This window comes from Oenanthe melanoleuca, chromosome 15, assembly GCF_029582105.1.
Source record: "Oenanthe melanoleuca isolate GR-GAL-2019-014 chromosome 15, OMel1.0, whole genome shotgun sequence".
Taxonomy (NCBI): Eukaryota; Metazoa; Chordata; class Aves; order Passeriformes; family Muscicapidae; genus Oenanthe; species Oenanthe melanoleuca.
The window spans coordinates 11,244,452-11,272,250 of record NC_079349.1 but is presented as its reverse complement, the minus strand read 5'-3'; the positions used below and the strand labels follow the sequence as shown (position 1 = coordinate 11,272,250).

The 27,799-nt window shown below is 42.2% G+C and overlaps 3 protein-coding genes across 4 annotated transcripts; 1 reads left to right on the top strand and 2 right to left on the bottom strand.

Annotated features, from left to right (window-relative positions):
• Positions 1–1,717: 1,717 nt before the first annotated feature.
• Positions 1,718–5,262, bottom strand: SNRPD3 (small nuclear ribonucleoprotein D3 polypeptide). Its single transcript, XM_056504102.1, has 4 exons — positions 5,174–5,262; positions 4,491–4,640; positions 3,705–3,897; positions 1,718–2,874 (listed from the first exon to the last, which is right to left on the bottom strand). The coding sequence occupies exons 2-4, from the start codon at positions 4,614–4,616 to the stop codon at positions 2,813–2,815; spliced, it is 381 nt and encodes a 126-aa protein (XP_056360077.1). The 5' UTR covers positions 4,617–4,640; positions 5,174–5,262; the 3' UTR covers positions 1,718–2,812.
• On the top strand, positions 5,176–14,512 carry GUCD1 (guanylyl cyclase domain containing 1). 2 transcript variants are annotated; one of them, XM_056504096.1, is made up of 7 exons: positions 5,176–5,592; positions 7,185–7,269; positions 8,722–8,887; positions 9,154–9,240; positions 9,606–9,697; positions 11,284–11,525; positions 11,980–14,512. In XM_056504096.1, the coding sequence occupies exons 1-7, from the start codon at positions 5,187–5,189 to the stop codon at positions 12,069–12,071; spliced, it is 1,170 nt and encodes a 389-aa protein (XP_056360071.1). In that variant the 5' UTR covers positions 5,176–5,186; the 3' UTR covers positions 12,072–14,512. The 2 variants fall into 2 exon arrangements, with proteins under 2 accessions (XP_056360071.1, XP_056360072.1); XM_056504097.1 differs by lacking the exon at positions 9,154–9,240.
• A 172-nt stretch (positions 14,513–14,684) lies between these two features.
• UPB1 (beta-ureidopropionase 1) lies at positions 14,685–27,256 on the bottom strand. The gene is made up of 10 exons (XM_056504099.1): positions 27,089–27,256; positions 26,320–26,491; positions 24,755–24,842; positions 23,968–24,062; positions 23,547–23,708; positions 20,444–20,613; positions 19,717–19,798; positions 18,849–18,891; positions 17,967–18,121; positions 14,685–15,294 (listed from the first exon to the last, which is right to left on the bottom strand). The coding sequence occupies exons 1-10, from the start codon at positions 27,187–27,189 to the stop codon at positions 15,211–15,213; spliced, it is 1,152 nt and encodes a 383-aa protein (XP_056360074.1). The 5' UTR covers positions 27,190–27,256; the 3' UTR covers positions 14,685–15,210.
• Between the last annotated feature and the right edge of the window lie 543 nt (positions 27,257–27,799).

Here is a 27,799-nt window from a genome sequence, read left to right as displayed (position 1 = left end):
CACTTTCTTGTAGACCTCAGAATCCCACCCACTTTACCAAACCACTACTCCAGTGGGACATCAGTCTTCTACCCTTGCTCACATTTTGCTGGCAAAAGAAATAGGACACATCTATTTTACAAGAAAGCTCACTGTAAAGCTCAAGGAGCTACACACTGGACGGTTATTCTGACTATCAGCATCAGAAATTCACATTTCCCACTCCATTCTGCCCTTCTAGAAGAGGTTTCCTGAAGAGCATTGAAAAATTAACTAAAACAAAGTAAAACTTTAGGATCAAATAAAAGTTAGACTCACCTGGAGAGAACTGTGCATGTATGGGATGAAAACATCTGGTGAGTGAGGAAAGATCCCACAGTTCTGTGCAAAGCAATTTTTTTCAAGTGATACTTAAACTCTTCTCTGATGTTATGTCCTGTTGTCATACTGGAGCACAGGTGTGGTTTTTGACCTTGGAAACTGGGTGAATTTCTACCTGCCCCTCTCCACACACTACTTTGCACAGATTCTCTGTCCCTTGAGTACTTCCAAGACACCTACACTGGTGTTAACAAAGGGGCAAGTTTAGAACCAGGCTTTAGGCCAGTGCTTGTCTCTCTCTGTCAAAAGCAGGAAACCATGGAGAGCCCTGAACCCTCTGAAGAGCATGAGATTTACAAGCCCACACACAGTGTGATGGCAAAGAATGAAAAGAAGTGCTGCAATCTGTGATTTTAGAAGTGACAAGTAAGTGCAGATGTTAAAAACAGCTGCATTTCTCCTTCCATCCCAGGGAAATAGATTGCTTAAGTTATTGAACTGAGGAATCCACATGATCTAAGTGCATTTGCCCAATTAGCCAAGTACCAGGCAAACACAGCATCAATCAGCAGCTGCTATAACCCAGCACTCTGGGAACACTGAAGAAGAAAGAAAATAAGGTATTTTCATGCTAGTTTATAACAGCCCTTGAGTTTATGGGCTTCATAGCAGAAGTCACGTTTCTTGCATTTTTCTTTTCCAGAGGGTTCTGGTTTCTTGAGCTTCATTCTCTTCCCAACAGAGCCATCTAGTGGGTGAGACCTCGTCTGCTAGAAGGAAACTTTGATTTATCACACATACATTTGAAGTATACACACATCACAGGAAGGCTCTGGAAAGCAGCCTGTAACAAACTAGCATTCCAGTTACTCCAGTCAGAAATTGCTAAGTGATATTTGTCTCGGCTGGGACTTTCCTACCAGCGTGAAACTTCAACATTTGTGAACAGTTAATTCTAAACTTAGCCTCAACCTGAAGCCATAGTGCAAAGCTTTTTGTTTATGCAAAATCCAGTATCTTCTTCAAAGCTGATATGTATCAGAGATGTTACTTCAAACTTCTTAAAGCAGATACAGAGTTTGTTCAATCAAACCTCCTGAGGAAGGTTACTGTTTCTCTCCAAAAGTCGTTGTCCCCCACACCCACAGTGCTGCCGAATGCTGCAACCACTGCTCCTGAGAACGGCAGCTTGGTGCTGCTCAAGGAGGGACTTTCAAAGAGGTGAGCCAGTCACCATCAGTGGAAATGGTCCCTGTTTGTGAGGACTGCCATCTTTTGGACACATTCCTCAGGACAGGTATAAGATCACACTTCAATCCTTCCATAGTTAAGCCCAAGCATCCCTTAAACACATTGGAAGGAGGTTTCCATTGGAAATATTTAGGATCACTACCACCCGGAAGAACATGCAGCAAGGTTTTCCTTGGTGATGTGAGACCAAATACAGCTTTATTTACACAATTCAACAAGTTAATACATTAGTTCAACTTTGTCTGCACACAAGGGAGAGTCTTCACAGCATCCCAGCAGAAAAGCAAGAGCAGCCCTTTTGTGTGTGTACAGACTGGTAATTGTGACTGAATGCAAGTCTGTCATTAGGTACAGAAGGGTTCCACTGAAATGTTTCAACCATTTAAGGCAGTAAAAACACCCACACTACACTTCAAGCAAAATGAACTGAAGCTACAACTACATTTGGCTTCCTGCAGATCAGCTGATCTATAAACTGTGTAAAGATAATAAGATCAAAAGCTGAAGTTGATAGTGAGTTTTGTTCAAAACATCAGCCTTTGTATTGACTTGTTTAATGGGTAACTATTTATAAGACCTTCCTCATATAACTGAGCTGCCTTTCAAATCTAAAAAGCATTTCAAATTTATCCTGGAAAATGCCTATTTTATGTTCTGTTGTCTTTTCCCAGGCACAGGGAAAAACTGCTAAGAAAGTCAGAACAGATTTTTTCACTGCAAATATAGATTCAGGCTATCAAAGTTGTGTGTTCTCCCCATATCTAAAAAGAAAGATAAGAAATGCAAGAATACAAGTTCAGTATACACATCTGAAGATGGATCTCTATCTATTGTAGGTCCATGTAAAGCAAAAGAACACAGTGCTCTGCTTCTCAGGAAGCTGCCTCTATTTTGCTGTATTTTCCATGAATGCAGCTGCTAATAAGACTTTATAATGCATGACTTAAAATTCTTCATTAAGAACTCCTAATTCTTTAGAGAATAAATGACAGCAGGACTAAACAAGAAAAAGGAAATATAATGATCTTTCAAAAACACTGCACCACACAAAGTGGTCAAAACTAGATGTAATAAAGTTCACTATTTTCCAAAGCTGGCTTGAGTTTGAAATCAACTTACAGTGTATTTGCCCAAGAATTGTCCTGTCAGGTAAGAGCAGACGAGTTTTTGTCAGAAACATTTATTAAACAAAACTGATCCCAACACACACATAGTCAAGTTAACACCCCTAGTAGAAAAAGCAATTCAGCCAAGACCAAAATTATCTTCGCTTCTGGAAGATGTTGCCACGGCCCATACCACGGCCTCTTCCTCTGGCAGCCACTGAAGAAAGAAAACAGCAGGGATGACATGAATTTGACATTCCTGCACATTTATCTCAACAACTGACAAGCAAAACATCAACAGCACCCAAGGTTTCTTGCTCAGAAGCAAGGAAATCTCAGAAAGTGATGTGAGAGCAAGAAGCTTTCTGTGAGAAGAACCAGGACCTCATGGTCCCCCATCCTGGCTCCTCAGAAGAACTGCAGCAAATATTCATACATCTCATGCTCCTTCTGGCACATAAATCTGTGTCACCCAAGAGATTTGAAATCCCACACTTGCAAAGTTTTGCAACATTACTCAGTAAGTTACTCCCCCATATAAATGTTACTGCACACTGAAGTTAACCAGGGGCTTTCTGGCACGTGATTGTTACTCAGCTACCTAATAACTAGACTGATCCCCTGAGAAAGGCACAAGTAAGAGTGAACAGTAGAAAAGTTAATAATTACAGCTTCCCAGTAGCTCAAGTACCATCTTTATAACTAAAGTTGTTTTCTTACAAAAGCTTAACAAGAACACCTGAATCCTTCCCAAAGTATTCCAAACAGCAGTTGGCTGCAATTGCAGGGAAACAGAACTCTGAAGTTTAACAGAAAGGCTCTGTTTAACAAGACTACTCACTAAATTACTAAATTATTAGCATCAATACTGAATGTTCAGGTAACTGGGACAATTTGAGTCTTGACTCACAATGTAAGACAAAACATACAGAAAAACACTGTACGAACCAGTAATCTTTTCACTTCTTACTGCTTAATCTCAGGAACAAAGATGAGTTTTCCAGTTCTACAGAACAGGAGGAGGGACCATGAACAAATAGTACATACCTTGAGCTTTGAGAATGGCTGCTTTCCCTCGCCCAGCTCCAGACCCCTGGTTTTTATTCTTCATGCTCTTTAGCATAGGAGCATTCTTGAGCATATCTGGTAAGATGAGAAAGCGTATCTTGCTGCCCCTGATGTACACCTGCTCGAGCTGTGCCACCCGTCCATCTCTGTATGTCACTGTTATGTTGGACATCTGGAAGGTAAAAATCAGCCAGTGCTCAGCCAGGCCTCGAGGTATCACAACCATTTAAACACACCAGGACTTCTGCTTTCTCCCCAGTTTACAAATTAGCTTTATCAGCATCATTATTTTTGTTTTCTTATATGCAAACAGTTTTAATAAAGCTGTTCTAGTACTAACTATTAGGAAAGCATTCTGATTTCAATGGTCACTTGCCTGAAGTCAAAATTAGGCCCTCTTGGAATGACTGAAGTAATGTGCATTAAGCTTCAGTTTCTTAAATCAAGGTTTTTTTTATGGGCTCAGTGGCTTTAAATAAAGAACTCTGGGAAAACATTGCTCACAGGACAGAATCTTAAAATCTCTGATCCTACTGACAGGATGCCCAGTCCTACTCTGAAACTGGAAATAAGCTCTGGCCTCTTTGGAGCATTCTGTAATGCTGAATCCATTTATCCACGTAAAAAGCAGCAGCACAGTTTTCTTTATCCCAGAACCAAAATTGAACAGAACTAAAAACAACAATCTTTTAATCAAATTTTCAGCCGTCTCAGGCCCAGATCAGCCAACCTTCCCTCCATTCTTGTGAAAAAAAAAAAAGATACCTGACAATTCATGTTGTCTTCAGCTTCGATAAGTTTGCCTCGATAAACTTCTCCCGTGTTGGTCTCGCAGGTGACGATGTGGCCCTCGGCCTCGTGCAGGACCTTGATGGGCACCCCAATGGACATGGCTGCAGTGCTGCGCCTCTACCCCTGCGGCACGAGGAAAACAAAAGCTTTTACTACAGGGAAGATGGAGAATAAGCTCCAACTACACAGTCCATCATCCTTTCCAATAGTGTAAAGCGCTAATTCTCTCACATTTAAACACAACATGCACTTTGACCATGCATCAATGGAGATGCATTGCCCATGGAGAGACTTTAAACATCAACAGCCAGTCTTTCCCAGGTCTCTTGTAAAAAAATCGTATTTAAGGACCACATAACAAACCACCCGCAGCTGCACGGGTTAGAGCCCCAGGGAGATCCCAAAGCGGAGCGGCCGCTGCAAGCCCCGCGGGGCCGAGCGCCGTGAGGCGGGACAAGAGCCGTGAGGGAGCCGGGCCGAGCGCCGTGAAGCGGGACGAGAGCCGTGAGGGAGCCGGGGTTCTCCCACCCATGGCCGCTCCGGGCGGCCCCTCCGACCCCTCAGGGACGCGGCGCCGCTCGGGCGCGGCCCCAGAGCGCCCGGGAGCGAGCGGGGCCCGCAGCGCGGATCCAGCCCTCCTTCCCTCCCTCACTCACCGCGCTCTCGCTAATGGCCTCCGCCGCCTCCCGCCCTGCTCCGCGCGCCGGAACCGGAACGCGGCGCTGGGGGCGGTGCGGCCGCATCCTCGTCCCGTCCCGTCCCGTCCCGTCCCGTCCGCTGCCGCCGGGGCCAGCGCGGCAGCCCCGCGGTGCCCGAGCCCCGGGCAGCGCTGCGCGGCCCCCGCCCGCCGTGTCATGCCCCTGCCCCTGCCCGCCCGCACGCCCCGCCGCTCTCGCCGCCGCCACGGCGCGGGGCAAGCGCCCCGGGGCCCGGCCCCCCTCAGCCCCCGCCTCCGGGAGGAGCCAGCGCCGGGCCCCGGGGCCGCGCCGCCGGCTCGGCGGGGCCGGCGCTGAACGGGCGGCGGGTGCCGCCACCGCCATGAAGAGCCCCCGGGAGGCCGGCGAGCCGCCGCCAGGTCAGTGCGGGCCGCCCAGCCCTGCTGGGCCGGCGGGGCCTCGGCGGGCGGGGGGCGGCGGAGCGGAGCGGAGCGGAGGGCAGCGGGGAGCGGGCGGCTCCTGGGCCCCGCCGGGGCTCCCGGCGGCCTCTCGCTGCTCCCCAGCCGCCGTGCTGCGGGTCTGCCCGCAGCGGCGATGTGCAGTCCCCGGCTCCCTCGGTGAGGTCGTGGCGGCGGGAGCTGGCGAAGGGCAGGGCGGTTCGCGGGTGATTTACGGGCACGGCACACACCGGCTGGCGTCCCGTGTCCGTGTCAGCTCTTCTAGGTGGCAACTCACCTACAGCTCCGGGTGTGTTGGGAAATAGGTGACTGGAAGCTGGACAGACAAGAAAACTTGTTATTGCTGTCTGAAGCTTTCACGTAGAAAACGTATCCTACCCCTTGGTTAATGTGGGACTTGGTAGAGGCCCTGGCTGTTTACAAAAAGGGGACAGATTCATAACGTGCCAAGAAAAAATGATGATAAAATACTTGAGAAGTCCTGATTTGAAGACAAGTGGGAATTGTTTTTTTTTTTTTCTTGTTTTTTTTTTTTTTTTTTATTATGTTACTTGAGAGCACCTTAAACTGGATGAATTAAAAAGACTGGTATGCCACTCTTTAAAGTCATGATTAAATGGGGGCTCAACTAGGAAAAATATTATCTGAAAAGTTCAATAAATAATATTACACCAAAACTAGATGAGTCCATATGATGTCCAATGCATTTTTATTCCTGTCATAAAATATAGAGGACCTTGTTAACAAAACTTCTCAAAGGCCTTTTCTAGATCAAAGGTTACTGAGAAAAGTCCTTTGTGATGAACTCATTTTGGTTAATGCTGAAGTAGCAATGACAAGCACAACTCTTCAAGTCCTGCCAGTGGTGAGGGTGTAACTGAAACCACCACAAAAATAAAAAACTGGATGGAGTTTGTATTTTTGGACTTTTTGTCAGAGAATTTTCCCTCTCTGCTGAGGTTTTGATGGAATTAATACGAAAGGATAATTGGTGCCACTTGTGAATTTTAACTTGTGAGTTTAAATTCTCTAAATTACCATCCCTGTGAAAAAAGACATCTGTAAAAAAGGCTTAAATCTGTGGGGCTTCTAAGAGATTCCTGCCCAGAGATATTGGTATGCTTTCTTCCAGTTTGGTTTAACCCTTCTTGTGGCACAGAAGTACAATCAGACACAGGAGAAAGGATGAATACCTGTGTCTTACCTGCTGTTACCCAGGAGGAGTCACAGCTTCAATTGAGGCGTGGTGGTTACATCACACCAAAATAAAAATAAAAAAATAGTAAAAAAGGGCAGCTTCCCAAAGGAAAAGGGGATGGAAAGCCAATGATCTAGGTATGGAACAATAAAGGAGTATGAGGTTGACCCACATGTTTACCTGTACAGAAATACTAAATGCACGTTCCCCTAAGAAACAAACAAAACCACCTGCCAGTCAGACAAAACCACGTTCCTAAGTTTCAGTGGCTGTAGTGCTGAGGACAGGCTGACTTTTAGTGGCATGGACAAACATTCCTGTGTGGATTGACACTGTTTGTATTCTGCTCACACAGTTGACTGCATCCAGCTGAAGGTGCCAGTGATTCAGCAGCTGTACCACTGGGACTGCGGGCTGGCCTGCTCCAGGATGGTGCTTCAGTAAGTGGCTCCCTGAGAGCAGGAAATCCCATTCCGTGGGGAGGGGGAGCAGGAAGCAAATCCCAGGGAGAAGAGGTGTGTTGAAGCAGCCCTGAGTTCAGTCTTAGGAGAGCAGCAGCTTTTGAGGTACCCTTGGACAGTGACTGCTGCTTGGGCCTGGCCCAGCTCTCCAGAAGGAACAAGGGAAAATAGAAACTGAAGTGAACTTCAGACTCTTTGGAATTATTGACTCATTAGACAGATGCAGAATACCTAATCAGCTCTGTGAACTTTGCAGGCTGGCACACACAAGCTCATAGAAAGTGTTGCCTCTTTCCTGCTGTTACAACTCAGAACTGGTAGTTAGCTGTGACTCACCTGATTCCTTTCTGTGTTTTCAAGTGATAGGTAGGTGTATCCAAATTCATGAGTGTGTGCTGTACCTGTACTACCTCTGTCCTGCTGAGCCCCAACCTGTGGGATGAGTGTTTGTGTTCCAGGAGTAGTTTCAGCTTCAATATTGTGTTGCCCTTTGGGTTTTTTGTTTGTTTTGGTTTTACCTTTTTTTGAACTAGTAGCTGTCCTGCTGAACTCCTCTTTCCTTCCACAGAGGAACATGAGCTTAGGTGCAGGAGAAATACCTATTTAGATGTCCACTTAGTAGATATGAAGCAGAAGATTTTCATTTCTCTCCATCCCTTCTGCCAAGACGTTAGTCCGTGTTCTGGTAATTTCCCATCTTGACTACTGTAACCTCTACTCCCTTTACCTCTTTGCCACTCCAGTCTGCCCAAAACTCAGCTTTCAAGATTATTCTTCTCACCCTGCTGATCTGACCTTGTTTGCCCTGCATCCTCAATTCCAGCTGCTTTTTATTTTTCATCATTTATTTCTCTTTGTTTTCTTACTTTCAGAACTCCCTGTAACTACCTCGCCCCACCTCTTTGCAACCTGTCCCAAGCTTCCTCCTGACTTCATCTCCCCTTTTCTTCCTTTTGTGTCATCAGTGTCTAAGACAAGCTTCCTTTGAATATTTTCTGAATTACTTTATGGCTCCTCCTTTTGAAATCCATCTATTGTGTGAAGGAAGTTTTAGTCTTTAACTCTTCTTTCTGTGTTGGCTCTAATACACTTGTACATTACACTGTAAACCCTTCAGGACAGAGTTCTATACCAGCTTGACTCTGGTACAGCACCTGTACACTTCTAGCACTCTAAAACAGTCAAGGCACCACACATTTCCAATTTTAAAAAGTCAGCAATAAATCCAGTTAAATATTCCCTACTCCCTTCCCTCAAATTTCTGTCTTCTTTGTGAGTTGATTTCGTTTTGTTTTGTTTTTTTTTTTTACTTCTTAGCCAAGCCCATTGTTTCAGTTTTTATGTGCTGTGGTGTAGAGGCTTGGCTACAGCATGCATTTTGCTTTTCCTAAGATCTGTGCTTCCCTTCCCCTGCCTTTCTTGATCCTATAGGTACCTGAATCATTTGGACAATGATGAGTTTCAGAAAGCCATCCAGGAACTCCAGTTAACAAAAAGCATCTGGACTATTGACCTGGCCTACTTAATGCGGCACTTCGGAGTTAGGCATAAATTTTGCACCCAGACACTCGGAGTGGACAAGGGCTACAAAAATCAGGTCAGTATTCTCATCTACAGGGGAGAGCAGGCAGCTTTAAAAGCCTTGAGTGTCATGCTATAAAAGCTCTGGTGTGTTACTGGCAGTCAACCATTGTTAATTTGACCTGCTGCCAAAACTGGCACAGATATGTTCCAAAGGCAATATGATCCCATATTGATTCCGTCTTTTGAATTTTAAACAAAGTTTGCATGTAGTGTTCATGAAAGGTTCCAACCTGTTTGACAGCCTTGGAGACTGAAGCCCTGTATTTATCTACAGAACAGGTACAGCCTGGGCAGCAGCAGTGTTTAGCTTCCACACTTTCCCCACCACCGTGCCTCAGCCTTGACCTGGAAGATGCACCTCTAGAGGTGAGAGGGGAACTCAGCCTCCCACCCACCGAGAGCTTGGCCTCTCCAGGACTGCCAAGGAGGGCCTGTAGCATCAGTGACTTTACTGCAAGCTCCTGCCCAGCTTCCCCTGGGAAACCAGACAGGCTTCTCTCTTGTAGGCAGCTGAACAGTCACTGGATAGAAACTGCAACAGTAACTGACCTGGAGCACGTTTAATTTGTAACCCAGGGCAGAAATCCTTGTCCTGTTTCCACTGAACTAAGGGACAGATCTTTTATTCCATAGCAAGATCTTCAATTTATGCAGGCCCTTGCTAGCAGACTAAGTGGTGGATTACCCAAGGTAAACACCATTCCAGTTCAGAACTTCTGTTATTTCCCCAGTCATTTTACAGGAAGCACTTTGACACAGAAGAGAATCGAGTGAATCAGCTCTTTGCACAAGCCAAAGACTGCAAGGTGCTGGTGGAGAAATGGTAAGCTTGCTGTTTTCTTTCTCTTTGGAGATTCTGTGGGCCCCTGCTTTTCTTGGAGGCACCAACCTAAACTCCTGAAACAGAATGAAATCAAGCCCTAAGCCTTTTTTTGCCAATTAGCATCTTTCTACAATAACTGTCTCAAAAAAACCCATGCACATCAAGAGCTAATAATGAAGTTTGAAGAAAAATTAGTCATGATGCACAATAAGTGACATGAAAATGCTGATAGGAGCTGACTGTGTTTTGGATTTGGTTATCCATTACACTTAGGCAGTAGGGAAAGCCTACAGCACTCTAATTTGCCACTGTTGGAATTAAGGAGAATGCTGTGTGGGTACAGAACTCATTGTTCCCAAAGCTATATAAACATGGATCTCTGTTCCCAGACAAGCATGCAAAGTACAAGTTAGCATAGGAGCTTTTGCCAAGGGGACCATGAAATAAGGAACTCTGTGAAAGAACTGCAAACCCAGAAGAAATGGAAAAACTGCAGAATTTTCATAAGCAGCTGTGAAATTCTATTGTGGAATGACTAAGCATCCAACTTGAGCTGTGTCCCTTTTTATAGGGAAGCTGGATTTGGATGCCTGTTGTCAAAGTGGGGTAAATGATACGGGGTAAGCAAAGAAGAGAGGATATGAGGCAGCCACAATAGCATTTGAGTGCTGGAGTGTAACTTGTATTTAGCAGAATCAAACATCCTTTCTAACACATGTGGAGTCACCATCACTTTAATCACAGTTGTGACAGGACGGAAGGGACACTCTGTCCCTCCTGCTTTTGCAGTCTTAAGATTGTGGCCTTGATCAAGGCAGGGACAGAGGGCATATCTACCTGTGCAGTACTGAAGCTGGGGCATCAGATTTGGGAAGGATTAAAAGAAAAGCACATGAGTTCAGTCAGGTGGTGCACACAGCACAGACATCTGAAACAGATCCAAGTGATGAGTTCTCATGCAGATGGAACACGCCATCTGCCTCGGTGAAGGACAGCTTTTAACAGATGAGGTTATAGCTTATGTTTGGTGGATACTTACTCTCTGCAGAAATAAAGCCTCAAGAGTATCAGGTGATTCAAAACTGCAACTGAGAGAAACAACAGTCCTGTGTAACACAGGCAAATTTGGGCACATCTTAATTTGGTTAGTGGTTAGACAATATTTAACCACTCAGTCGATAAAGATTTGGTGTTTCAGAGATAAGTTTTTCTAACAGCAAGAGTGAATACTTCACTTACAATTTTCCCACAACAGAAGTCCCTCAACTCACTCAACTGAGTTGCCAGCTCCTTTACTTTACTCTTCTCATATGTAATCTCAGAATGTATTACTGCAGAATCCAGAGCCATTGCTCTGCACGTCAGTAGCAGCAATGAAATGAAAAGGCCTTGAATGCTACAGGTTCTGTCAGGCTTGGTCACAGCAAAGCCTGCAGGGTTAACAGCAGAGTTGTACCTGTGATATAGAAGTTTATCTATAGTGTATCTATAGTCTGTCTATAGAAGTACCAGCTGCACTGTCACCATCAGACACTTCCTTTACACCAGCCTCTTTCAATAAGCAATGTCTTTTTTTTCCTTTGCAGCACAGTAACTGTTCAAGATATCCAAAACCACCTGTCCCAGGGTCATGTAGCCATTGTCCTTGTGAATGCAGTCCTGCTACTGTGTGATCTCTGCTCAAGTCCTGTCAAATACTGCTGCTTCCTTCCCATTGGACAGAAGTGCTTCTGCAGGAGCCCTGACTACCAGGGCCATTTCATTGTGTTATGTGGCTACAACAAAGCCTCAGGGAGTATTTACTACAACAACCCTGCCTATGCTGACCGTGAGTAGCCTGTCTCTTTTGGAGGGATTCTACTAACGAGTCTGACACAGAGCCACAGCTGGACCTCCCGTCACAGTGCACAGGCATTTCAGCATTCACTACCCAGTCTGTCAGAAGGGGTTTTGCCACATTAATTACATCAGTGCTGCATTTTGTGGTGTGATTGAGTTGAAGCATTCAGGTGGCATTCTAGCAATTGCCTTGTTTGGCTTTCAGATGGGTTAGAGAGATGCTGAAATGTCTATGTGCAGAATATAACAGAAGGGCCAATTTGGTACCCATATGCAGCATTACTTCAGTGAACTCTTTAGGGTGAAAAAATCTACCCAAGTAAAACTGTAATCTAAGATGCTGGGTGTAGTCTCTGGTTTGTGGATGCTGTTACATCCAGTGTAAGAACCTTTCACCTTCAAATCTTTCTGAATTTTTGTGACGTTTTGTTCCTCCTTCCCAGGAACATGCTGCACCAGCATCAGTAACTTTGAGGAAGCCAGGACAAGTTATGGCACTGATGAAGACATTCTGTTCATCTACACAGACAGCTGACACTCACCCAGGACACTCCTGCTCCTTCCTGCACAGCCTGCCAGCAGCTGGCTGCTCGTCTCAGGACTCCCCTGCACACACCTCGCTCCTGACCTGCAGTGGGACCTTCAACTAGGGAGGCTTTAGGGACATTGATAGGACTATATTGCAATGCTGTCCTTACCTTTTTCTTTTTCTGATGATGTATCTGATTTTGCAATGTCTGTCTCTATTTTCTTGGGTTTGGGTTTTTTTTTCCCTAATTTTCAACATTGCACATTTGACAGCAGTTTTAAAATACAGCCCCAGAGCCTGTTCACTTTCAGCTTATTTTCAAATCAAACACATAAGGAACAAAGCACCAAATTTATGAACTTTAGCACTTGGTAATATTTGCATAGGTTTAGGTAAACAAAACAAAACAAAAAAAAACAGAAAATACCTGTTTTTCTCTCTGTCAAAGGGCTGCTCTTCATCCAAAATCTATAGATTTGAAGTTCAGCAGAGTATTATAAAAGGAAAAAATGTTAAACTACTTCTAAATAACAAAAAAATGCCTTGCTGGCTCATCAGTATTGTCTGCAATGTAGGAAATGTCCCATGTACCAAATTTGCAGAGATTTAGTATTTATGCAGCAGCAATACTGGAATTACTCCCTTGCACTACAAACTCAAATCTCTTCTGGCTAAATCATCTTGGATGACTGTTCAGAGCTCCAGATTGCTCCAAAACTTTAAGTGGAAAGATTTTATTTGCACTTGAAAAGTCTTTACTGCTCTTTGCAAAAAGCTCTGAATGTTATGCCACCCACATGTGCCAGTTTCTGCAGAACCCATTCTTAAATATGAATGTTCTACACATTTAAACTTAGTAAGCAAATGCAGAAAATTATGATCCACACTAATGGTATATATTTTGTGTGTAAAGTGTAAATATCTAACAGCATCTACTGCATTGTACCTAAAATGCTGAATCATAATTTGAGCCAAATTTTGCTGTTGGTATTAGTTCAGTGACCTTCTAAGAAGAGCTAAAATCAAGTAAGAAAAAAGGAAATACAAAGTTCTCTGCTACAAGTAAGAAGGCAGGAACTTAGATTTCTCTAGCTCTTTTACTACAACTGTATTTGGATTGAGTTGTTGCTGTAGTGAGACATTAAGTGAAATTGGTAGCAGTCCATTAATAACCCCTTCCTCTGTTACCTGAGGAGCACTCTGAAGTGTAAAAAAAAAAGCCACTTATTTCAGCTTCCTTCACCCTAATTTCCTGTACTTCTCAATCTTCAGTCTTGCCTATATGAAAGTGAGTAGGAAAATTGGCACTGATGTAAAACTAGGAAAATTTGCCCTGAAGACAGAGATCCCACATCTCTGGCATGGGTTTAGGAAAAGAAATGTTCAAGTTATGGAACTATGTGGAATCACAGTAAAAGGATACTTACTGGTGGATATAATAAATAGGAATCTACTTTCAGCATAGAAAGTTTTTTCATCAAGATGAACATTTTCTTTTATCAGTTGTTGACTAACTGAAAGGCATACAGTGTTGGCTAAGTGCTTAGTAGAATCAAGGGTGCTCCTTTGTACAAAGGCAAAAAATAGTAACAGACATCTAAAATGCAGTAACCCTTAAAAAATTCCAAACAAAAGTGCACAACAGGAAATTTTGTGCATCAAATTTTGCTTATCATTGGTGAAGTTTAAATACATTCTGGCACTGATGATAACAGGGAGGATGTGATTTGTGCAGAACTGGTCCATCAGTGCCATCAGCAGAATCCCTCCAGAAGAGAGGTACAAAACCTGTTGTAGATAATGTCTTTCAACTCCTCCAAAGTAAGGACCCAGAAGACTCCTGATCTGGGAATTTTTATGTCCAAGGCCAAAATCATGATGTGTGATTTTGAGGAAGTGTATTTGCTCTGTTAATAACAGGTATGGAAGCTACAGGCTGTTAAGTATTTCCTTAACTCATACATTTTCAGGTAGGTAGTTCATTCAATACTATTAAATTACCACAGGAATTCTCTTAGAGCAGGCTTGATGAGTTTAATAAAAACAATTCTTACAAAGGCTTGTAACTGACCTTTAGCATCTGCTGTTTCCATTACCAAAAGTCAATCCTGGGCATATAGAAAATAAGAACTTGAGGGCAAGCTTAGTGTTCTGAAGGGCACACACAGGTGTAACAATACTGACTGGTAAGTGTTTGGTACCCAGGATTTAAATGCTTCAACAGTGAAAGATAAACAAAGCTGTCTAAGCTAGTGCAGACAAAAGGAGAGGTCACTTGGATCTCATACAGCTGCCAAATGGAAGATGGACATGAGAGATGAAAACATGAGGAAGAAGCAAAAGCCAAGTGAAAAGACTGAGTGTATGACACAAATGCAGCTGAAAGAGCAGCTCACTGCACAAGCATCCAGAACATCTGCATTTTCTGAAACTATTTCCTATTACAAGACTGTCTATCAAAAACTCTTACTCTGAAAATGTTCTGTTGCTTTGTTTCTGTCAGGATGTCAATAGCAAAGGAAGGGGATTTTACATGCAGGGATTTTATACATAAATATATTTTTATTTGTAATTAAGCCATTCTCAATAAAGGTTAAACTCACAAATAACCCTGTAACATAATGTAGCAAGTGTATTTATTAACAACTTCATTAGGAAAAATGTTTTTGAAAATCTGAAATTATAATTCAGTAAAAAAGAAACAAGAGTTCAAATATTTATTTCAGCTATAAATTCATAGTTGCTGGGCTGTAAATTCTATTCAGTCTGCATTGCCTGAATAGCTATTGCCATCACCCAAATCACATGAAGCAAAATTTCAGAATACATTTCAATTTCAAAATTTCATGTCCTCTGATCTCATCAACTATATAACAGTATGTGTTTTTACTCTGGGAAAACACTGGATGTACTTCTAGCAAGAAACAAAACTTTGGACTCATTATTGTAAATAACAAACACTTCAGCCATTTTCAATTATTTTACATAATGCAGTTTTGATTCTTATTATTCAAAATTGATTACATGAAATTAAACTGACATTAAAGAGCATTAAAAGAGCACCTTGTGATTCACAGTAAAGCTATAATCCAGCAGCAACTTTGAATTTGTCTTGTAACATTTGAGTGGAATGAGGTGCTCTCTCTCACTCTTTGATGATATTGGGTATAAAGAAAGGCTGGATTGCTTCAGCAAGCTTTTCTGCATACATTTCATATCTACCAGTCATCTGGAAAAAAAAAAAAATCAAAGCTTCAGTTCTTTCAGTAAGCCACAAAATTACTTCAGTAGAAAATATTTATATCCACTGGTTGTTTTTTTCTATGACAATATATGGTTTAATTGTCCCAAACATCAAAACAGTCATTCCCTCAAAATTCAAGATCTCCAGTGCCTTAGCATAAACTATTTTTTTTATAAAAGAACTCTTACTATGTTGCCTAGGACTGTATTTCTATCCAAAAAAGAAGTGTAGTTCCACCCTGAAAGGTCAAACTTTTAAATGAACACCTTCCTGGTTTGCAGCTGTCCTTCAGTGACAGTCATGTCTGCTGACTTCCTACTTAGAGCTATTCTGGAGAGCTGAAAGTTGAAGGTGAAAGGTGGACTTGCTTTCTTCTGCACCAACAAGTTTTAAAGTTATGTCAGTGAAGGCAAAGGAGTGTCTCTGTGAATTAGGGCTTCATGTCACATCCTTGACAAGCAAAGAACTCTGCTGCCAGCAGTAAGTCTGCATTGATGCCACTGAGTGCTGGAGTTCTTACTTCACCCCTTAATAATATGAAATATCAATGACTTGGGCAACAGAATTGCTGGAAGTGTTGCAAAGCAGCACCTGATGTAATGCTGTCACCTCTTCTGAAGTGCACAGCCCACAACATTGGCTCTGGGAGGGGCAAATTGCACCTTTATTCAATTTGTTTAACCCCTTTGCTGCTCCAAGTTTAGCAAAGACATTCTACTGAATGTGCCTTTCAGGCATCACTGGGTGCAAACTGCAGATAGCAGAGCAGGTTAAGTAAGTTCCTACTTACTGTTAAAGGTTTTCTGCAGTGGATAACCTGTGACCACCCTCCCTCATTCCCCTCAGCAAGAACTACCTCTGTCTTGGCCTCAACTGAGAGGAAAAGGAAACCACTCTCCCCTGTCACATAAACAAAACCACAGCTGTGCCTTATGCACCAAAACCCAACAACAGCACTCCACACTCAATATGAAATGAAGGTGCTGAAAGCACAGGACTTGAAGATGACAAAAAATACACAATTCTGCACAAATCAGCCAAAGGGCAGTGTTTTGCTTTTACTGTTTGTTTTTCCTAATCAACACAATTGCTTTTGTTCAGATACCCTTCCTAAGCTGGTAGAGGCAATGCTCCATGTGCTTCCTGGCACACCAAGCCTCTACTCTGCACTAAGGGCCTCAGACTCTGGTGGCAAAGCAGAACTAAATGCATGCCTGACTTAAACCAAGATTCTCTCAGCACAACTTAATTCCATTATGGCAACAAACACATGCCTACCACAGGCATCTGTAAAATAGCAAATGCAATTCTGTTCCAGATGACCTGAAATTATTTCTTGGTTTTAGTCCCTCTCTATGGATTAGCAATATTAGCAAAGAAATTATGGTCTAAATAAGAAATTGCTATTTTTTAAAATCAGAAAGCTTATTCAGCATTTCAAATCCACAGAGACTTTCCATTTTTATGTCAAACTGACATCAAAACATGTTGAGTTTTGCACCATACTGTAATGCACAACAGGCAAATAAACCAGCTCTATAAAATAAATGTCTGCTTGCAGTAGCATGATTTTCAAAAACTGACACTCCTTGCAAATGATTACCTATTTTAAAGTGATCATCTATCTTGTTAGGATTCAAATCCTGATCTAAAGAGTGACTAGGAAAAAGTTTAGTCTTTAGCAGAACTGAGGACTGGAACAAAAGATCTGTCTCCACAGAATCAAGCAAGATGTCTTCTTCATCAACAAAGCCTATTTCCAAAGTTGCCACTTTGGTTTTTTTTGTTCCAACAGGATCTTTGTGGTGCTGTTGTAAACTTGATCAGAATAAAAAAGGACCTAGAGTGCAATTTGTTTAAAAAAAAAAAAATTAAAAAATCAATCTGGTCACTCCACTAAATCAATATATAATATAGCACCCCACACAGCTTGTACTGACACAACTGAAGGGTTAGCAAGCTGCTATGCTGAGGCAGCCACTTCTTCAACCAGCATTGCTGCTGGACAAATTAAATCCAATTATGCCCTCTGGAAAGATGAACCAAATTAGCTTTACCTCAGAATACAAAAAAAAAATAGTAATAAATAAGGTTTGTTAAAGCCATGTGGAGTGGCTTGCAGCTATCTTAATCTGATTTAGATAAATTCAAAAGTGTGTTAAGATGCCTCAGAGATGAATATATACAATACACAGCTCTTTCTCTATAGTTTCAACATATCCACAAGTTCAGGAAGTCAATATTGCAACAATTTTGCCTTCAGAAAGTTCCCAGAAGCTTGTGGGTTTGGGTTTTCACTAAATGTCATCAAAACTGACAATTAAGGCCTTTAAGAATACACATTAGTACCATGTTAGAGAGATCCAATGCCTGGCTCAGCTCAGCAACAAATGCCTATGTTCACTGCATAAGGAAAGCACAAACTCTTCCCCAGCAATCCTCAGAGCTGCTGGCAATCCACATTGAGGTCCCGAGGCCAAGGTTTTTCATTTGAAAGCTACTAGCCTAGTTTCCCTGAATTTAGCTCCTCCTTTTCCAAATCTATTTATGCTTTTGGTCTCCTTAAAAAAGAAAGGCTGCCTTTTACCTATTGTAACATCATAGAATCATTACCAAAGCTTGTTTTAATATTGTATTTTCTTTACAGTGAGGCTTACCTTAAAATTCCATTTGTCACTGACTTGCCTGCAGAGGTTGAGGTCCATCTCTGCCACCAGCAGCCCGTCCTGAGTGCGGGAGAGCCCCGGGGTCCTGCTGCCGTCGGGCGCAGCTACGTAACTCGAGCCGTAGAAATGGCCCAGCTCGTGGTGTGCTTAAAGAGATTGTCAAAAGCATCTACTGCCATCTGCAAACAGGTATGTCACTTCACATGCAGTGTCCAGAAAACCTGACTCCATTTCTTGGGGACTCGCTGTCCTTTAGGCAAGATAATCATCTTGGAGAGTCAGAGTGTGATCCTAAAATAACTGCAGTTTTGGCCAGTTATCATTTTCATGCACACTACACTATCAAATTATCAAGAAAATCTCACTGCATTGCCTTTCAAATAATGTACCATTATGCTTTCCCATTATGAAGTCTCTGGACTAAAGGCTTTGCTTTCATTGCTTTTCACTTAACATTTAAATTAATTCTAATAGTCAAATCATGCATTTTCAAAACAGCTGACAGAGATGCACCCATTCTATTTTCAATAAAAGGTCAGAGTTGAAAATACTGGGATTTGAGGCACAGGAAAGATGTTATTTCATATTGCACAACTCTGAGTTGTGCCAAAAATCAATCCCATCTGTTGTACTACTAAGCAATGGATACCACTGACCTTTTTCATGCAGCTGTTAAAAACACTTAGCTCCAAAACTGGCTGAAAAAGGCTCATGTCCACTCTGGATGGAGCCACAAGCAGCCATGGTTTTCACAACACAAACTACTTATTTCAACATGTAAATACATAAAAGAAAATCTCATAGTCCTCATTGATTGTTCTCTAACCTCCAGCAAATCTGGGAATTGGTACTGAATGTGATTTCTGAACATACCTTTCCCACCATCTCCAGAAGTAAAAGCGTTTTTGTAGTATTCCTGTGAAACAAGAGGAATCCATAGATGGCAGTATAATTCCATTTCATTCAAGAAATCCTTGTCAGTCTATCATATTTGGGAAGTTTATATAAAGCTACAAATATTTTTTTCTGGCACATGATCAGCACTGTCTAAAGGGACTCATCAGAGAGGCCTAGTTTCTGTGATGGATAGCATAGGACACAAGGTCTTTTTGTATCACTGCCTGTTGTTCATACACTTTGGGGAACATGCCTCGTATCCATTTCACAAGTTTAAAGAGGCAAAAGAGGAGATATTTAACCAAACATATCCCTTTGGATCACAAAGAAAGGCAAACACACTCACAGCAGCAAAGACATGTCTGGAATTTTGCAGGGAATTTAATTTTAAAAATCTACACGTAGCATAATTGGACTCATCTGAAGGTAATAATCACCTATTGCATGCACTATTAAATTTCATTATAGAATTTTACAGTCCAGAAAGAGGTAGTATCTGTACAACAGCCACAAGTTGTGCTCTGTTGACTCTAGGATATATTAAATTTTCCGTCATTTTGTCTAAAAGAATATTGATTTCACCAGAGAAAGTGGGAGAGTTAGCAAAAGGGTGAGTGCCTATTACAAAGATTCAAGAACAGGAAGCAGCTGCAACCAAAGTGGGCTGCCAGCAACAGAGGCAGCTCTCAATCTCTTCATCACTATCCATCTCCAAATCACACCATAAAGCCCAGCACAGTGGTTACACAGCAGAGGAACCCAAGCACTCCAGTGCTATCCCTGCCCTGAGGGAACTCATGCTCCAGCCTCTGAGTGATGGAAAGGGATGAGACAAGACACGAACCGTTCCTACTCTGTTGATGGGACAGGTGAAGCAGTGATTGGCTATGGCAGCGTTCCTGGCTTCGATGGGCCACAGCGCCTCGCTGCAACACAAAGAGCAGCAGCTACTCATTACCTGGACACTTGAGGGCTAAATCTGCACTCCACTCTCTCACACTGCACATCTTCTGTCAAAGAAGCCAAAGTTAGCTTTTAGGAAATCAAGTCAGTAGGGTGCAATTAATGTTAATATGCTGAAGATTAATCTCAGGGGACAGTTTATGTTGGTCCAGTCTGGTTCAAGAGGCCTGATAATAATAAAATTGCCAACAGTTAAAAAAAAAATGTTTCTGAGAAAAGGGTATCTCGGCTTGGTTCTGAAAACTGCAATTTCATACCACGCTCCTAGGTGGACAATGGAGGCTGGTAAAATAAGCCTGAACATGACCACTACCTTTACATAGAAAAAATAATCACATTAAAAATCTAAATAAACTCTCAGTTTTCAGAATATCAGCTGGATGCTGGTTAATGCTGTCACAAAGACAGGAGACCTGCTGATGCACAATAAACTTCTGAAAGAGAATCAGTTACTAGGAGGAGACTGGGTATCCAAAATACCTGGAGGAGAAGAATGCAGGCTCCGTTGTGAAGACAAAACAAGGAGACTACACCTCCTAGACCTTAGCAAGGTGAGGGGCTCAGAGGTTCAGTTAACCCAGAAAGGGACAGATCAGTTTGTATTTTACCTGAGTGTCCCAATAGTGGCTGAAGGGTTAAAGATGATCTCTGCTCCATTCATGCTATACATGAGCCAGTTCAGAGGGTGGTGGCGCCCATAGCAGATGTTCACAGCAATTGTCCCAAACTGTGTCTGAAACACTGGGTGTCCTGTGTTACCTTCCATATAGTAAGTAGACTACAAACAAACAAAAGAAAAAACCAACAAACAAGAAGCCCAATCAACCAACAAAACACACAAAGGCAGACTTCTTTAAAAAGTGCAAAGAAGTACCTCCAACTAAAAGCTAAAAAAACCTTTTTTTAAAAAAACAAAAAAAACTAAAAAAGCTTTTTAGTCTATAGATGGAAGGCTGAGGATAATACGATGAGATTTACAAAATCACTTAGGCAGTAGAAAAGATGAATACAGAAATGCCAAGGCAGCAGCAGGAGTATGTATTCACTGAAATTACACTCTTATATCTGCTTTCAAGCAAAGCAACCCTTTTTATGCAGCAGGCAGTGCACTTCCAAAATGTGCTGCTTTCTGAAAATTCCATCACCAGGTTCAGACAGGGACAAAGACAGTGATAAAGACCCACAGATAGGGAGACAAAACATGGCACCCAACATTCCTTGTACAATACTGAGGAGCCCAAGGGAGTACAGAAGTTGCAGTGGCCAGGTTGATTCCTGACAGTATCCTTAGGTGTCAGTCTGAGACAAGAGCAAGGGACACAATCCACCATCCTGACACAACAGGACATGTCTCTCATCAGGGAAGGAAGGTGTGCTGTAAATCAGACCCTCTTTATTGAAATTATCTGTTCCTTGTAACCACCACTGCCATTGATCCTGAAGGAAGCAGAAACACCTGAGGCCTAAAGCAAGCAGGGGAACAAACCTGGGCCTCCTGTAAGTGTGATACAGGAGGGTCACCTTCTGAATCCAAGGGCTACAGGTTCAGTATGTCCAGTAAAATAATCATCTCTTGTTTCTTATTTATTATCAGGTCTCATGAAATTGCAGCCCCTTGGGCACTGATTTATCTCCTTTTGTGTCTGTAGACAGCAGACCACATGGTGGGTACTCACACAAGCCTTTTACAAAACAATTCTGCTGAATGAATATATTTCCATTTTTTCTCCTATTCTCAGTTTCTTTTCTTACAATAGGAGAAGAAAAACAAGAATGCTGTTGCTTCAGGGAATTCATCAGTTCCTATTTCTTTATTTCACACCAGAGGTCACAATCCTCTCCACAGCAATAAACTGATGTCTCAAGAAGGATTGATTTTTGTTTATATGGCCTCCCACACATGGCTGAATAGGCCACAGACCAATCTCTCTGCCCTTTCCATTTAGCTCCTACTGATTCAATGGACATGATTTTAACAAGGCTCCTTTCCCATCTGCCCTACAGAGAAAACCCACAAGAAATAATTTCAAATTCAGTATTTCCTTGAGGTTTAACTTTGTTGATAAAGAAAACAACATTAAAGTAACACAGATGAATATAATCCTTTCCTGTAGCTGGGTGGTTTCTGAAGTTGCTTTATCAGAATGGTTCAGCTTAGAAGAATGGACTTCATGCTTTTCTAACAAAGCCAGCTGAAGACAGTGCTGTCTTGGGTAAACACTACTTGATTCTGTAACAAGATAGATACAATAAGAAATGCCAGATTATTATAACATATCTGGAAGCTATAAACATTTTGTAGTAATTCTGGCATTTAGGATTTTAAGAACTAACTTATTTTAGCAACTATGCAAGACTCTTAATGGAACTCTATTTATACTTCACATGATAAAGTAAAAATACTTTCTTTTTTTAGGTGTCTCTCATTATAGTTTCATAGGTGGAAACAATGAGTTTCTTGGAATCTGATGATTCTCCATTAAACACTGTCAGGAAAACTGAAAAATATACTTTAGCACAAGCAACAGGAATTTACTTTTTGTTGGATTACATAAGGAACAAATAAAATGTGGAAAGTAACTAATGGATTTGTCAGTTAGCACTTTTGCTAGCTAAAGGACTATGACTAATTTTTTTTTTATTAAAAATATCAAAATAATTGTTAAAAATACAAAGTAGGACTGGTGATTGACAGACTCTGCCAGAAATTCATTGTGCAGAACTCTATTAACAGCCTCCTCTGGAGAAACTCAAACCAGCCTGATCAGGTCTGGCAGCAAGGTCAAAACTTCAAGAGGTCTTTTAACACAGTTTTAAGACACAAAAGAACTTTTTACATTAATAAAAAGCACTTTAGTTCTGAAGCCTCAGTCTGATGACTGGGGTAGTCAGGGAACAAAAGCAACTGCAGGTATACAGCAGCCTTTGGTGCTTAGAAAAAATGCCTCTGTTAATTACTCACTTTAGCTGACAAGGAGAGATTTAGCTAGGAAAGACAATGTATTTTTAGACTTCAGTTAATTTTTAATCCTGATCTTTCTGCTTGTGATAATTCGATGGATGGATAAACACATTTCACATCTACCAGTCACTGACTTTACTGCCAGTTCAGTTTCTGATTCTGGAGGATGGCCCAAAACCTGCTGGGGGCTTCAGCTGCAATAATGTGATTAGTAAACAGAATATGCCATAAACCAGCAATTCAGTCAGAGGCACAATGAATTAAGGGATTCTGCTCGAATAAACACAAGCAAAAGAGCTGTCATTTCCAAGACAACCTCACAGAGAAACAGAGAAAGGCTCTAAGTAATGTTCATGCTTGAACCATGGAACAATTGCCCTGCAAATTAAAGTAAGTTCAACGTGCACACATGACAAAACTACCCAAGCCAATCACGCACAGCAAACATAACACAGCTGTAACTTAAACAAGTCTTTCAAAGGATATTTGATACTTCTAAAGTTTCACTGGGCCAAGCAAGAGTACCTAACAAGATTCAATGTTATTTTTCCTTTAAGACTCATCAGTCTCACAAAAAATATTCCTTCCTGATAAATTAACTTACTACCATTTAATCTCAGAAAAACTGATTTGACAGTAAGTAAATCACATTTTGTAGAAATACATTGCATTTCCTGCCACTGTGACTCTGACACAACACAAGAGCTGCAAGGTAAGACTAACTTGATTGCCACAATACTGCATCTTACCTCATTGAAATCTCCAACCCTTGGAATGTGATTTTTCCTACTTTTTCCAAGGAGTGCTCCAGAATTAGAAATGACCACTGCAGTATTCCACAGAACTCCACCATGCAGTTCATCTCTCTCCAGGATTGGAGACACCACAACCATATTGTACTTCTTTGCAAGCTGCACAAATGAACACAACTCCTCTGTTATACACCAGCCTGCAGTACCCCCGAATGACACACACCACAGCCAGCTGAGAACAGTTAATTAAAAGAAAAGGTAAAACAGCATTACATATTAACTAGAAATGTTAAATAGCACAGGTACGAGTGAGAAATACAGCAAATTCTGCCTGCCAGTTCACTGGTATATTGTATTTTCCTTCAAATTATGTTGGTTGGTTTGTTTTTTTTTTTTTTTTGCTTGGTTGGTTTTTTACCTCTTGACAGAATTTTGTTGTTGGCCCATCCTCTGCTGACTCAGCAAATTCAGTCCAAGGAAGTTTCTCTCTTGTACAAAAAGCAAAGGGCATGGCTGAAAAACACCAAAGCAAGGCAAAATGTACAAAAATGTTCTTGTCACTCAAGAAATACATGCTATTTGCATGAATACAGATTAAAAATTAAACCATTAAGAATGATTCAATTGTTTTCCTTGTTTAAAGGCAAAAGCATTTAAAAATATTTTAGCCAGGGCAAGGAGTTTTGAGCTCTCACAGGGCAAATCAGAAGAGAATGGATGCACTTAGTGAAAGTCTCAGCAGGGGTAAAAAGACAATATACCCCAGTCACCAGTGTACACTGTGAATAACATGTTTTCACAAATATTTCATGGGCCTTCATTTGACCATGAAAATGAAGGTGTTTGCTTCTACTAAGCCTCAAACACCTCTTGTTAATTAAAAACAGATTTTTAAATCTTAATACCTGTTTAGAAAAAAACCCCAAAGTTTTAGGACATAAAAAATGAGGAAAGGATCATAAAGGATGCCATGAAGGAGCTACAAATAAGGCAGTCTTCAATAAAACAGACCCCTCATGTCTCTTCCATACAGCTCTGCTACCTCAGAGTCTTTGGTTTTTCATTTAGGAAGCAAACCACTACAGTCAGTTGTTGTATCTTGGAAGATTTCTACTGTTTACTTACATGACCTAGTACAGGACACCTGTTAAAATAGAAGGCACTTGACATCTGACAGCCCACAGGGAACCACAGAAAATACTCACTCCAAGCCTCCTGGAAACACACAATGTTGACCCCACACATTGCAGCCACTCCCACCATCTCCTCGATGCGTCTGTGCAGAGCAGCCACCTGATGGTGAGAAATGTCACACATTAAAGAAGCCACATGTCCCAACTCACCTCTGTGCTAACTGCCTGCTTGTACAGCCTTTCCTCACATGGAGTTTATCTTGTTCTATACTTAGAGCCATTGCTTTCAGGGGGAGTAACTAGAGGTATCATTCCTGAACACTGATAATAGAGTCAGATATAGATTTTTAAAAGCATTTAGATGCTGAAAATAGAGAAAGCATTCCAATGGGATTCTAATTCCATGGCTGCAACATCTATATAGCTGGAAACTCACTGCTGTCTGACTTGCAAAATGCTGAAAATCCAAACAGAATCAACAAAAATTGTAATTTTGCTGGTCATTGTAAACCACCTACAGGATGATGTTAAGCCTTCTGTCCTAAGAGCTAAGTAATCATTACAAAGAAAAATCATCAAAATATTTATTAATTAGTTTTCTAGAGTACTCTACTTAAAGATAAGCATAGGTACTTTACATTGCTACTTTCAGGTGTCAAAAAAAAAAAAAATAAAGACAAGACTGCAGTGACCTATGAAATCAAAAATTGTATATTGATTTACAGAAATAGTTAACTAGTTATTCATAAAGTAAAATCATTGATATAGCTGGTACTTTATTCAACAGCGGTTACAAAGACTCCACAAACTTGATCTGTTTACTGAATTAATTACTTACATCTGTGATAGGTAATCTTTCCAAAACAAACTCCTTCAGAAATGTTCTGTCCTGTCACTGTACAAAACCACTGCTCCAGGAGATTTTAAAAATGCAGCATTTTCTTTCCCTTTTTTAAAGCTACTCTCAGGAGTATTTCTAGATACATATAGATACAAACAAAAATATGTATTTCTATACATATCTGTCACTTCAGTGCTGTTGTGTCCAGGATGTTAAGAGATGATGGTTTCAGAATCATTAATGTTGCAATAGGCCTCTAAGGTCATCAACCAAGTCCAACCATTAACCCAGCACTGCCAAGTCACCACTAAACCATGTTATCTTGTAATAAGATTTCACTCACTGCTGTACAAAGAATAATGAACACAGCTTTATTAATCTGTTTCCTCTAATGGATTTTCCTGTAATGGAACATTTCTCAATTAAAACAAGAACTGCACCTGTGGTTTCCACTGGTTGCCATCCCTTTTGATTTTGTGTAAATGGTTTTATGCTTCATCTTAGAGGCAAAGGATTTTCGTGTACAAAATGAGATACTAAGTATTTAGCTTTGGAAAAACTGCAAGCAGGTTGGGCATGCTAGGTAAATACAAGAGATGGTTCTGAGAAACAATAAAACCAAATGTGTCATTCAAATATCTTACAGGAAGCTCTGCTGCAGTAGTGATGGGCTCTGCACTGCCAGACAATCCTTAGACATTTCATGATACAGTTCCTAAAATCAACAACTGAACTGTGGTGTGTCTCAGTCCAGCAGGACAGGAGTTACAAACAGCCCCAGTCCCAGTCTGTGTACCTGGACTGCCACTGCTGTGTCAGTGGGAAGAGGAATTTTATTCTGTATCAGCCCCACTCGAACAACACGTGGCCTTCTCAATTGCTCCGGAGCAGCTTCAAATCCATAGCCCTGCAGTTCAAAATCTTTTTCCTGAGCTGCTGACAGTGCAGCAGTTGGCAAATCAAGTTTTCTGGATTGAACAGGAAACAAAAACATTTCAGGATGAGATGTTGTCCTCTTCTGCTCTGAATGCAATGGACCAAGAGGATGACAATTCTGTCTAACCCTGCAGACACCCAAGCTGCCGTGGCCCAACGCTGATCCACGAGCCAAGGACAGGTGATCTCACCATTCTCCTCCACATCACCAATCTCCCCGTCATTTCCACACACCAACACCTTGCTGCAGGAATCAAGGAGCACACACACAAACTTCCACCTGCCATACCTGGATTATAAACGCTTTCCCTCCACTGTATTTTCCTCAAGTTTAATCCCTACTTCTCAGGCTCCATCACCCCGATATCACTACTCCCGTCAGGTCTTCCAGCCCTGTCCGTCACCTTCTCACACTGCCCTGCTCCCCACGCATGGGTCACCTCCAAAATACCCCAGTCACCTCACGGCAACACCACAAGCCCTAATTTTCCTTTTTCCCCTCATCCCAGCCCTGTGTCTCGCACTGACTCCTTTCCCTCACTCCCGGGATGGGCATCCCGGCGGTGCCCGGGGACAGGAGGGACAGAGACCCGCCGGGAGCGGGGGGCGAGCCCGTCCTGCTGGCGCACCTGGCCTCGCCCCCATAGAGGAGCCGCTTCACCTCGGCGAGTTCCGCGGGCGGGATGTGCCGCTCCAGGCACGACTCCAGCGACTCCAGCTCTCCCGCCATGGCCCCTCAGGCGCTCCGCCGGCCCCTGGACTTTGCCCCGGGCGGCCCCGCCCCGCTCCCCTCACGGGTTTTGGCGGGACGGAGCCCGCGGTGCCCTGAGGGCCGAGGCGGCGCCATGGCCGAGAGCCGCCGCCCGGGGAGCGGAGCGGACGCGACTCGTAAATGCTCGTGCTCGAAAGGAACCGCAAAAGTCGGAGAGTCCACAAAAAAAACCACTTGGCGTGGAAATCCGTTATGGTGGTCCCTGACCTAATAGTTGAGCGCAGAGTAGAAAGAAAGGGGGAAAAAGGGGGAAAGAGGGAGAAAAAGGGGGGAAAGAAAAATATAAATAAGTGAAAAGGGAAAAGAGAAAAGAAGGAAGACGGAAAGGAGGAAAGAAAGAAGAAGAATGAAGGAAAGGAGAGGTAAGGAGAGGAAAGATAAAGGATCACCAGCCCTGGTTCCATCGTGCGGCCGATGGGATGTCCAGGGGATGGGGCCGTTCCTGGCTATTTGCCACTTCTGGACCAACTCTTGTCCTTCAGACATAACTCGTCTAAAAGCAGAACATCCTCATGAGATTTTTCTAATGATACCTTTCCAACAAAAAGGCTTGGAAATAGGTCCTAAA

What these genes read in the sequence shown, in the direction of transcription:
- SNRPD3 (XM_056504102.1), bottom strand. Translation starts at nt 4,616, where the DNA reads ATGTCCATTGGGGTGCCCATCAAGGTCCTGCACGAGGCCGAGGGCCAC. An exon ending in AAGACAACATGAATTGTCAG is followed by an intron (nt 3,898 to 4,490) that starts GTATCTTTTTTT and finishes TTTACCTTCCAG; the next exon opens with ATGTCCAACATAACAGTGAC. An exon ending in AGCCATTCTCAAAGCTCAAG is followed by an intron (nt 2,875 to 3,704) that starts GTATGTACTATT and finishes TTCTTTCTTCAG; the next exon opens with TGGCTGCCAGAGGAAGAGGC.
- GUCD1 (XM_056504096.1), top strand. Translation starts at nt 5,187, where the DNA reads ATGGCCTCCGCCGCCTCCCGCCCTGCTCCGCGCGCCGGAACCGGAACG. An exon ending in GGCCGGCGAGCCGCCGCCAG is followed by an intron (nt 5,593 to 7,184) that starts GTCAGTGCGGGC and finishes CTGCTCACACAG; the next exon opens with TTGACTGCATCCAGCTGAAG. An exon ending in CAACCCTGCCTATGCTGACC is followed by an intron (nt 11,526 to 11,979) that starts GTGAGTAGCCTG and finishes CCTCCTTCCCAG; the next exon opens with GAACATGCTGCACCAGCATC.
- UPB1 (XM_056504099.1), bottom strand. Translation starts at nt 27,189, where the DNA reads ATGGCGGGAGAGCTGGAGTCGCTGGAGTCGTGCCTGGAGCGGCACATC. An exon ending in GGGTTGGAGATTTCAATGAG is followed by an intron (nt 20,614 to 23,546) that starts GTAAGATGCAGT and finishes GTTTGTTTGTAG; the next exon opens with TCTACTTACTATATGGAAGG. An exon ending in CCATCAACAGAGTAGGAACG is followed by an intron (nt 18,892 to 19,716) that starts GTTCGTGTCTTG and finishes CTTGTTTCACAG; the next exon opens with GAATACTACAAAAACGCTTT.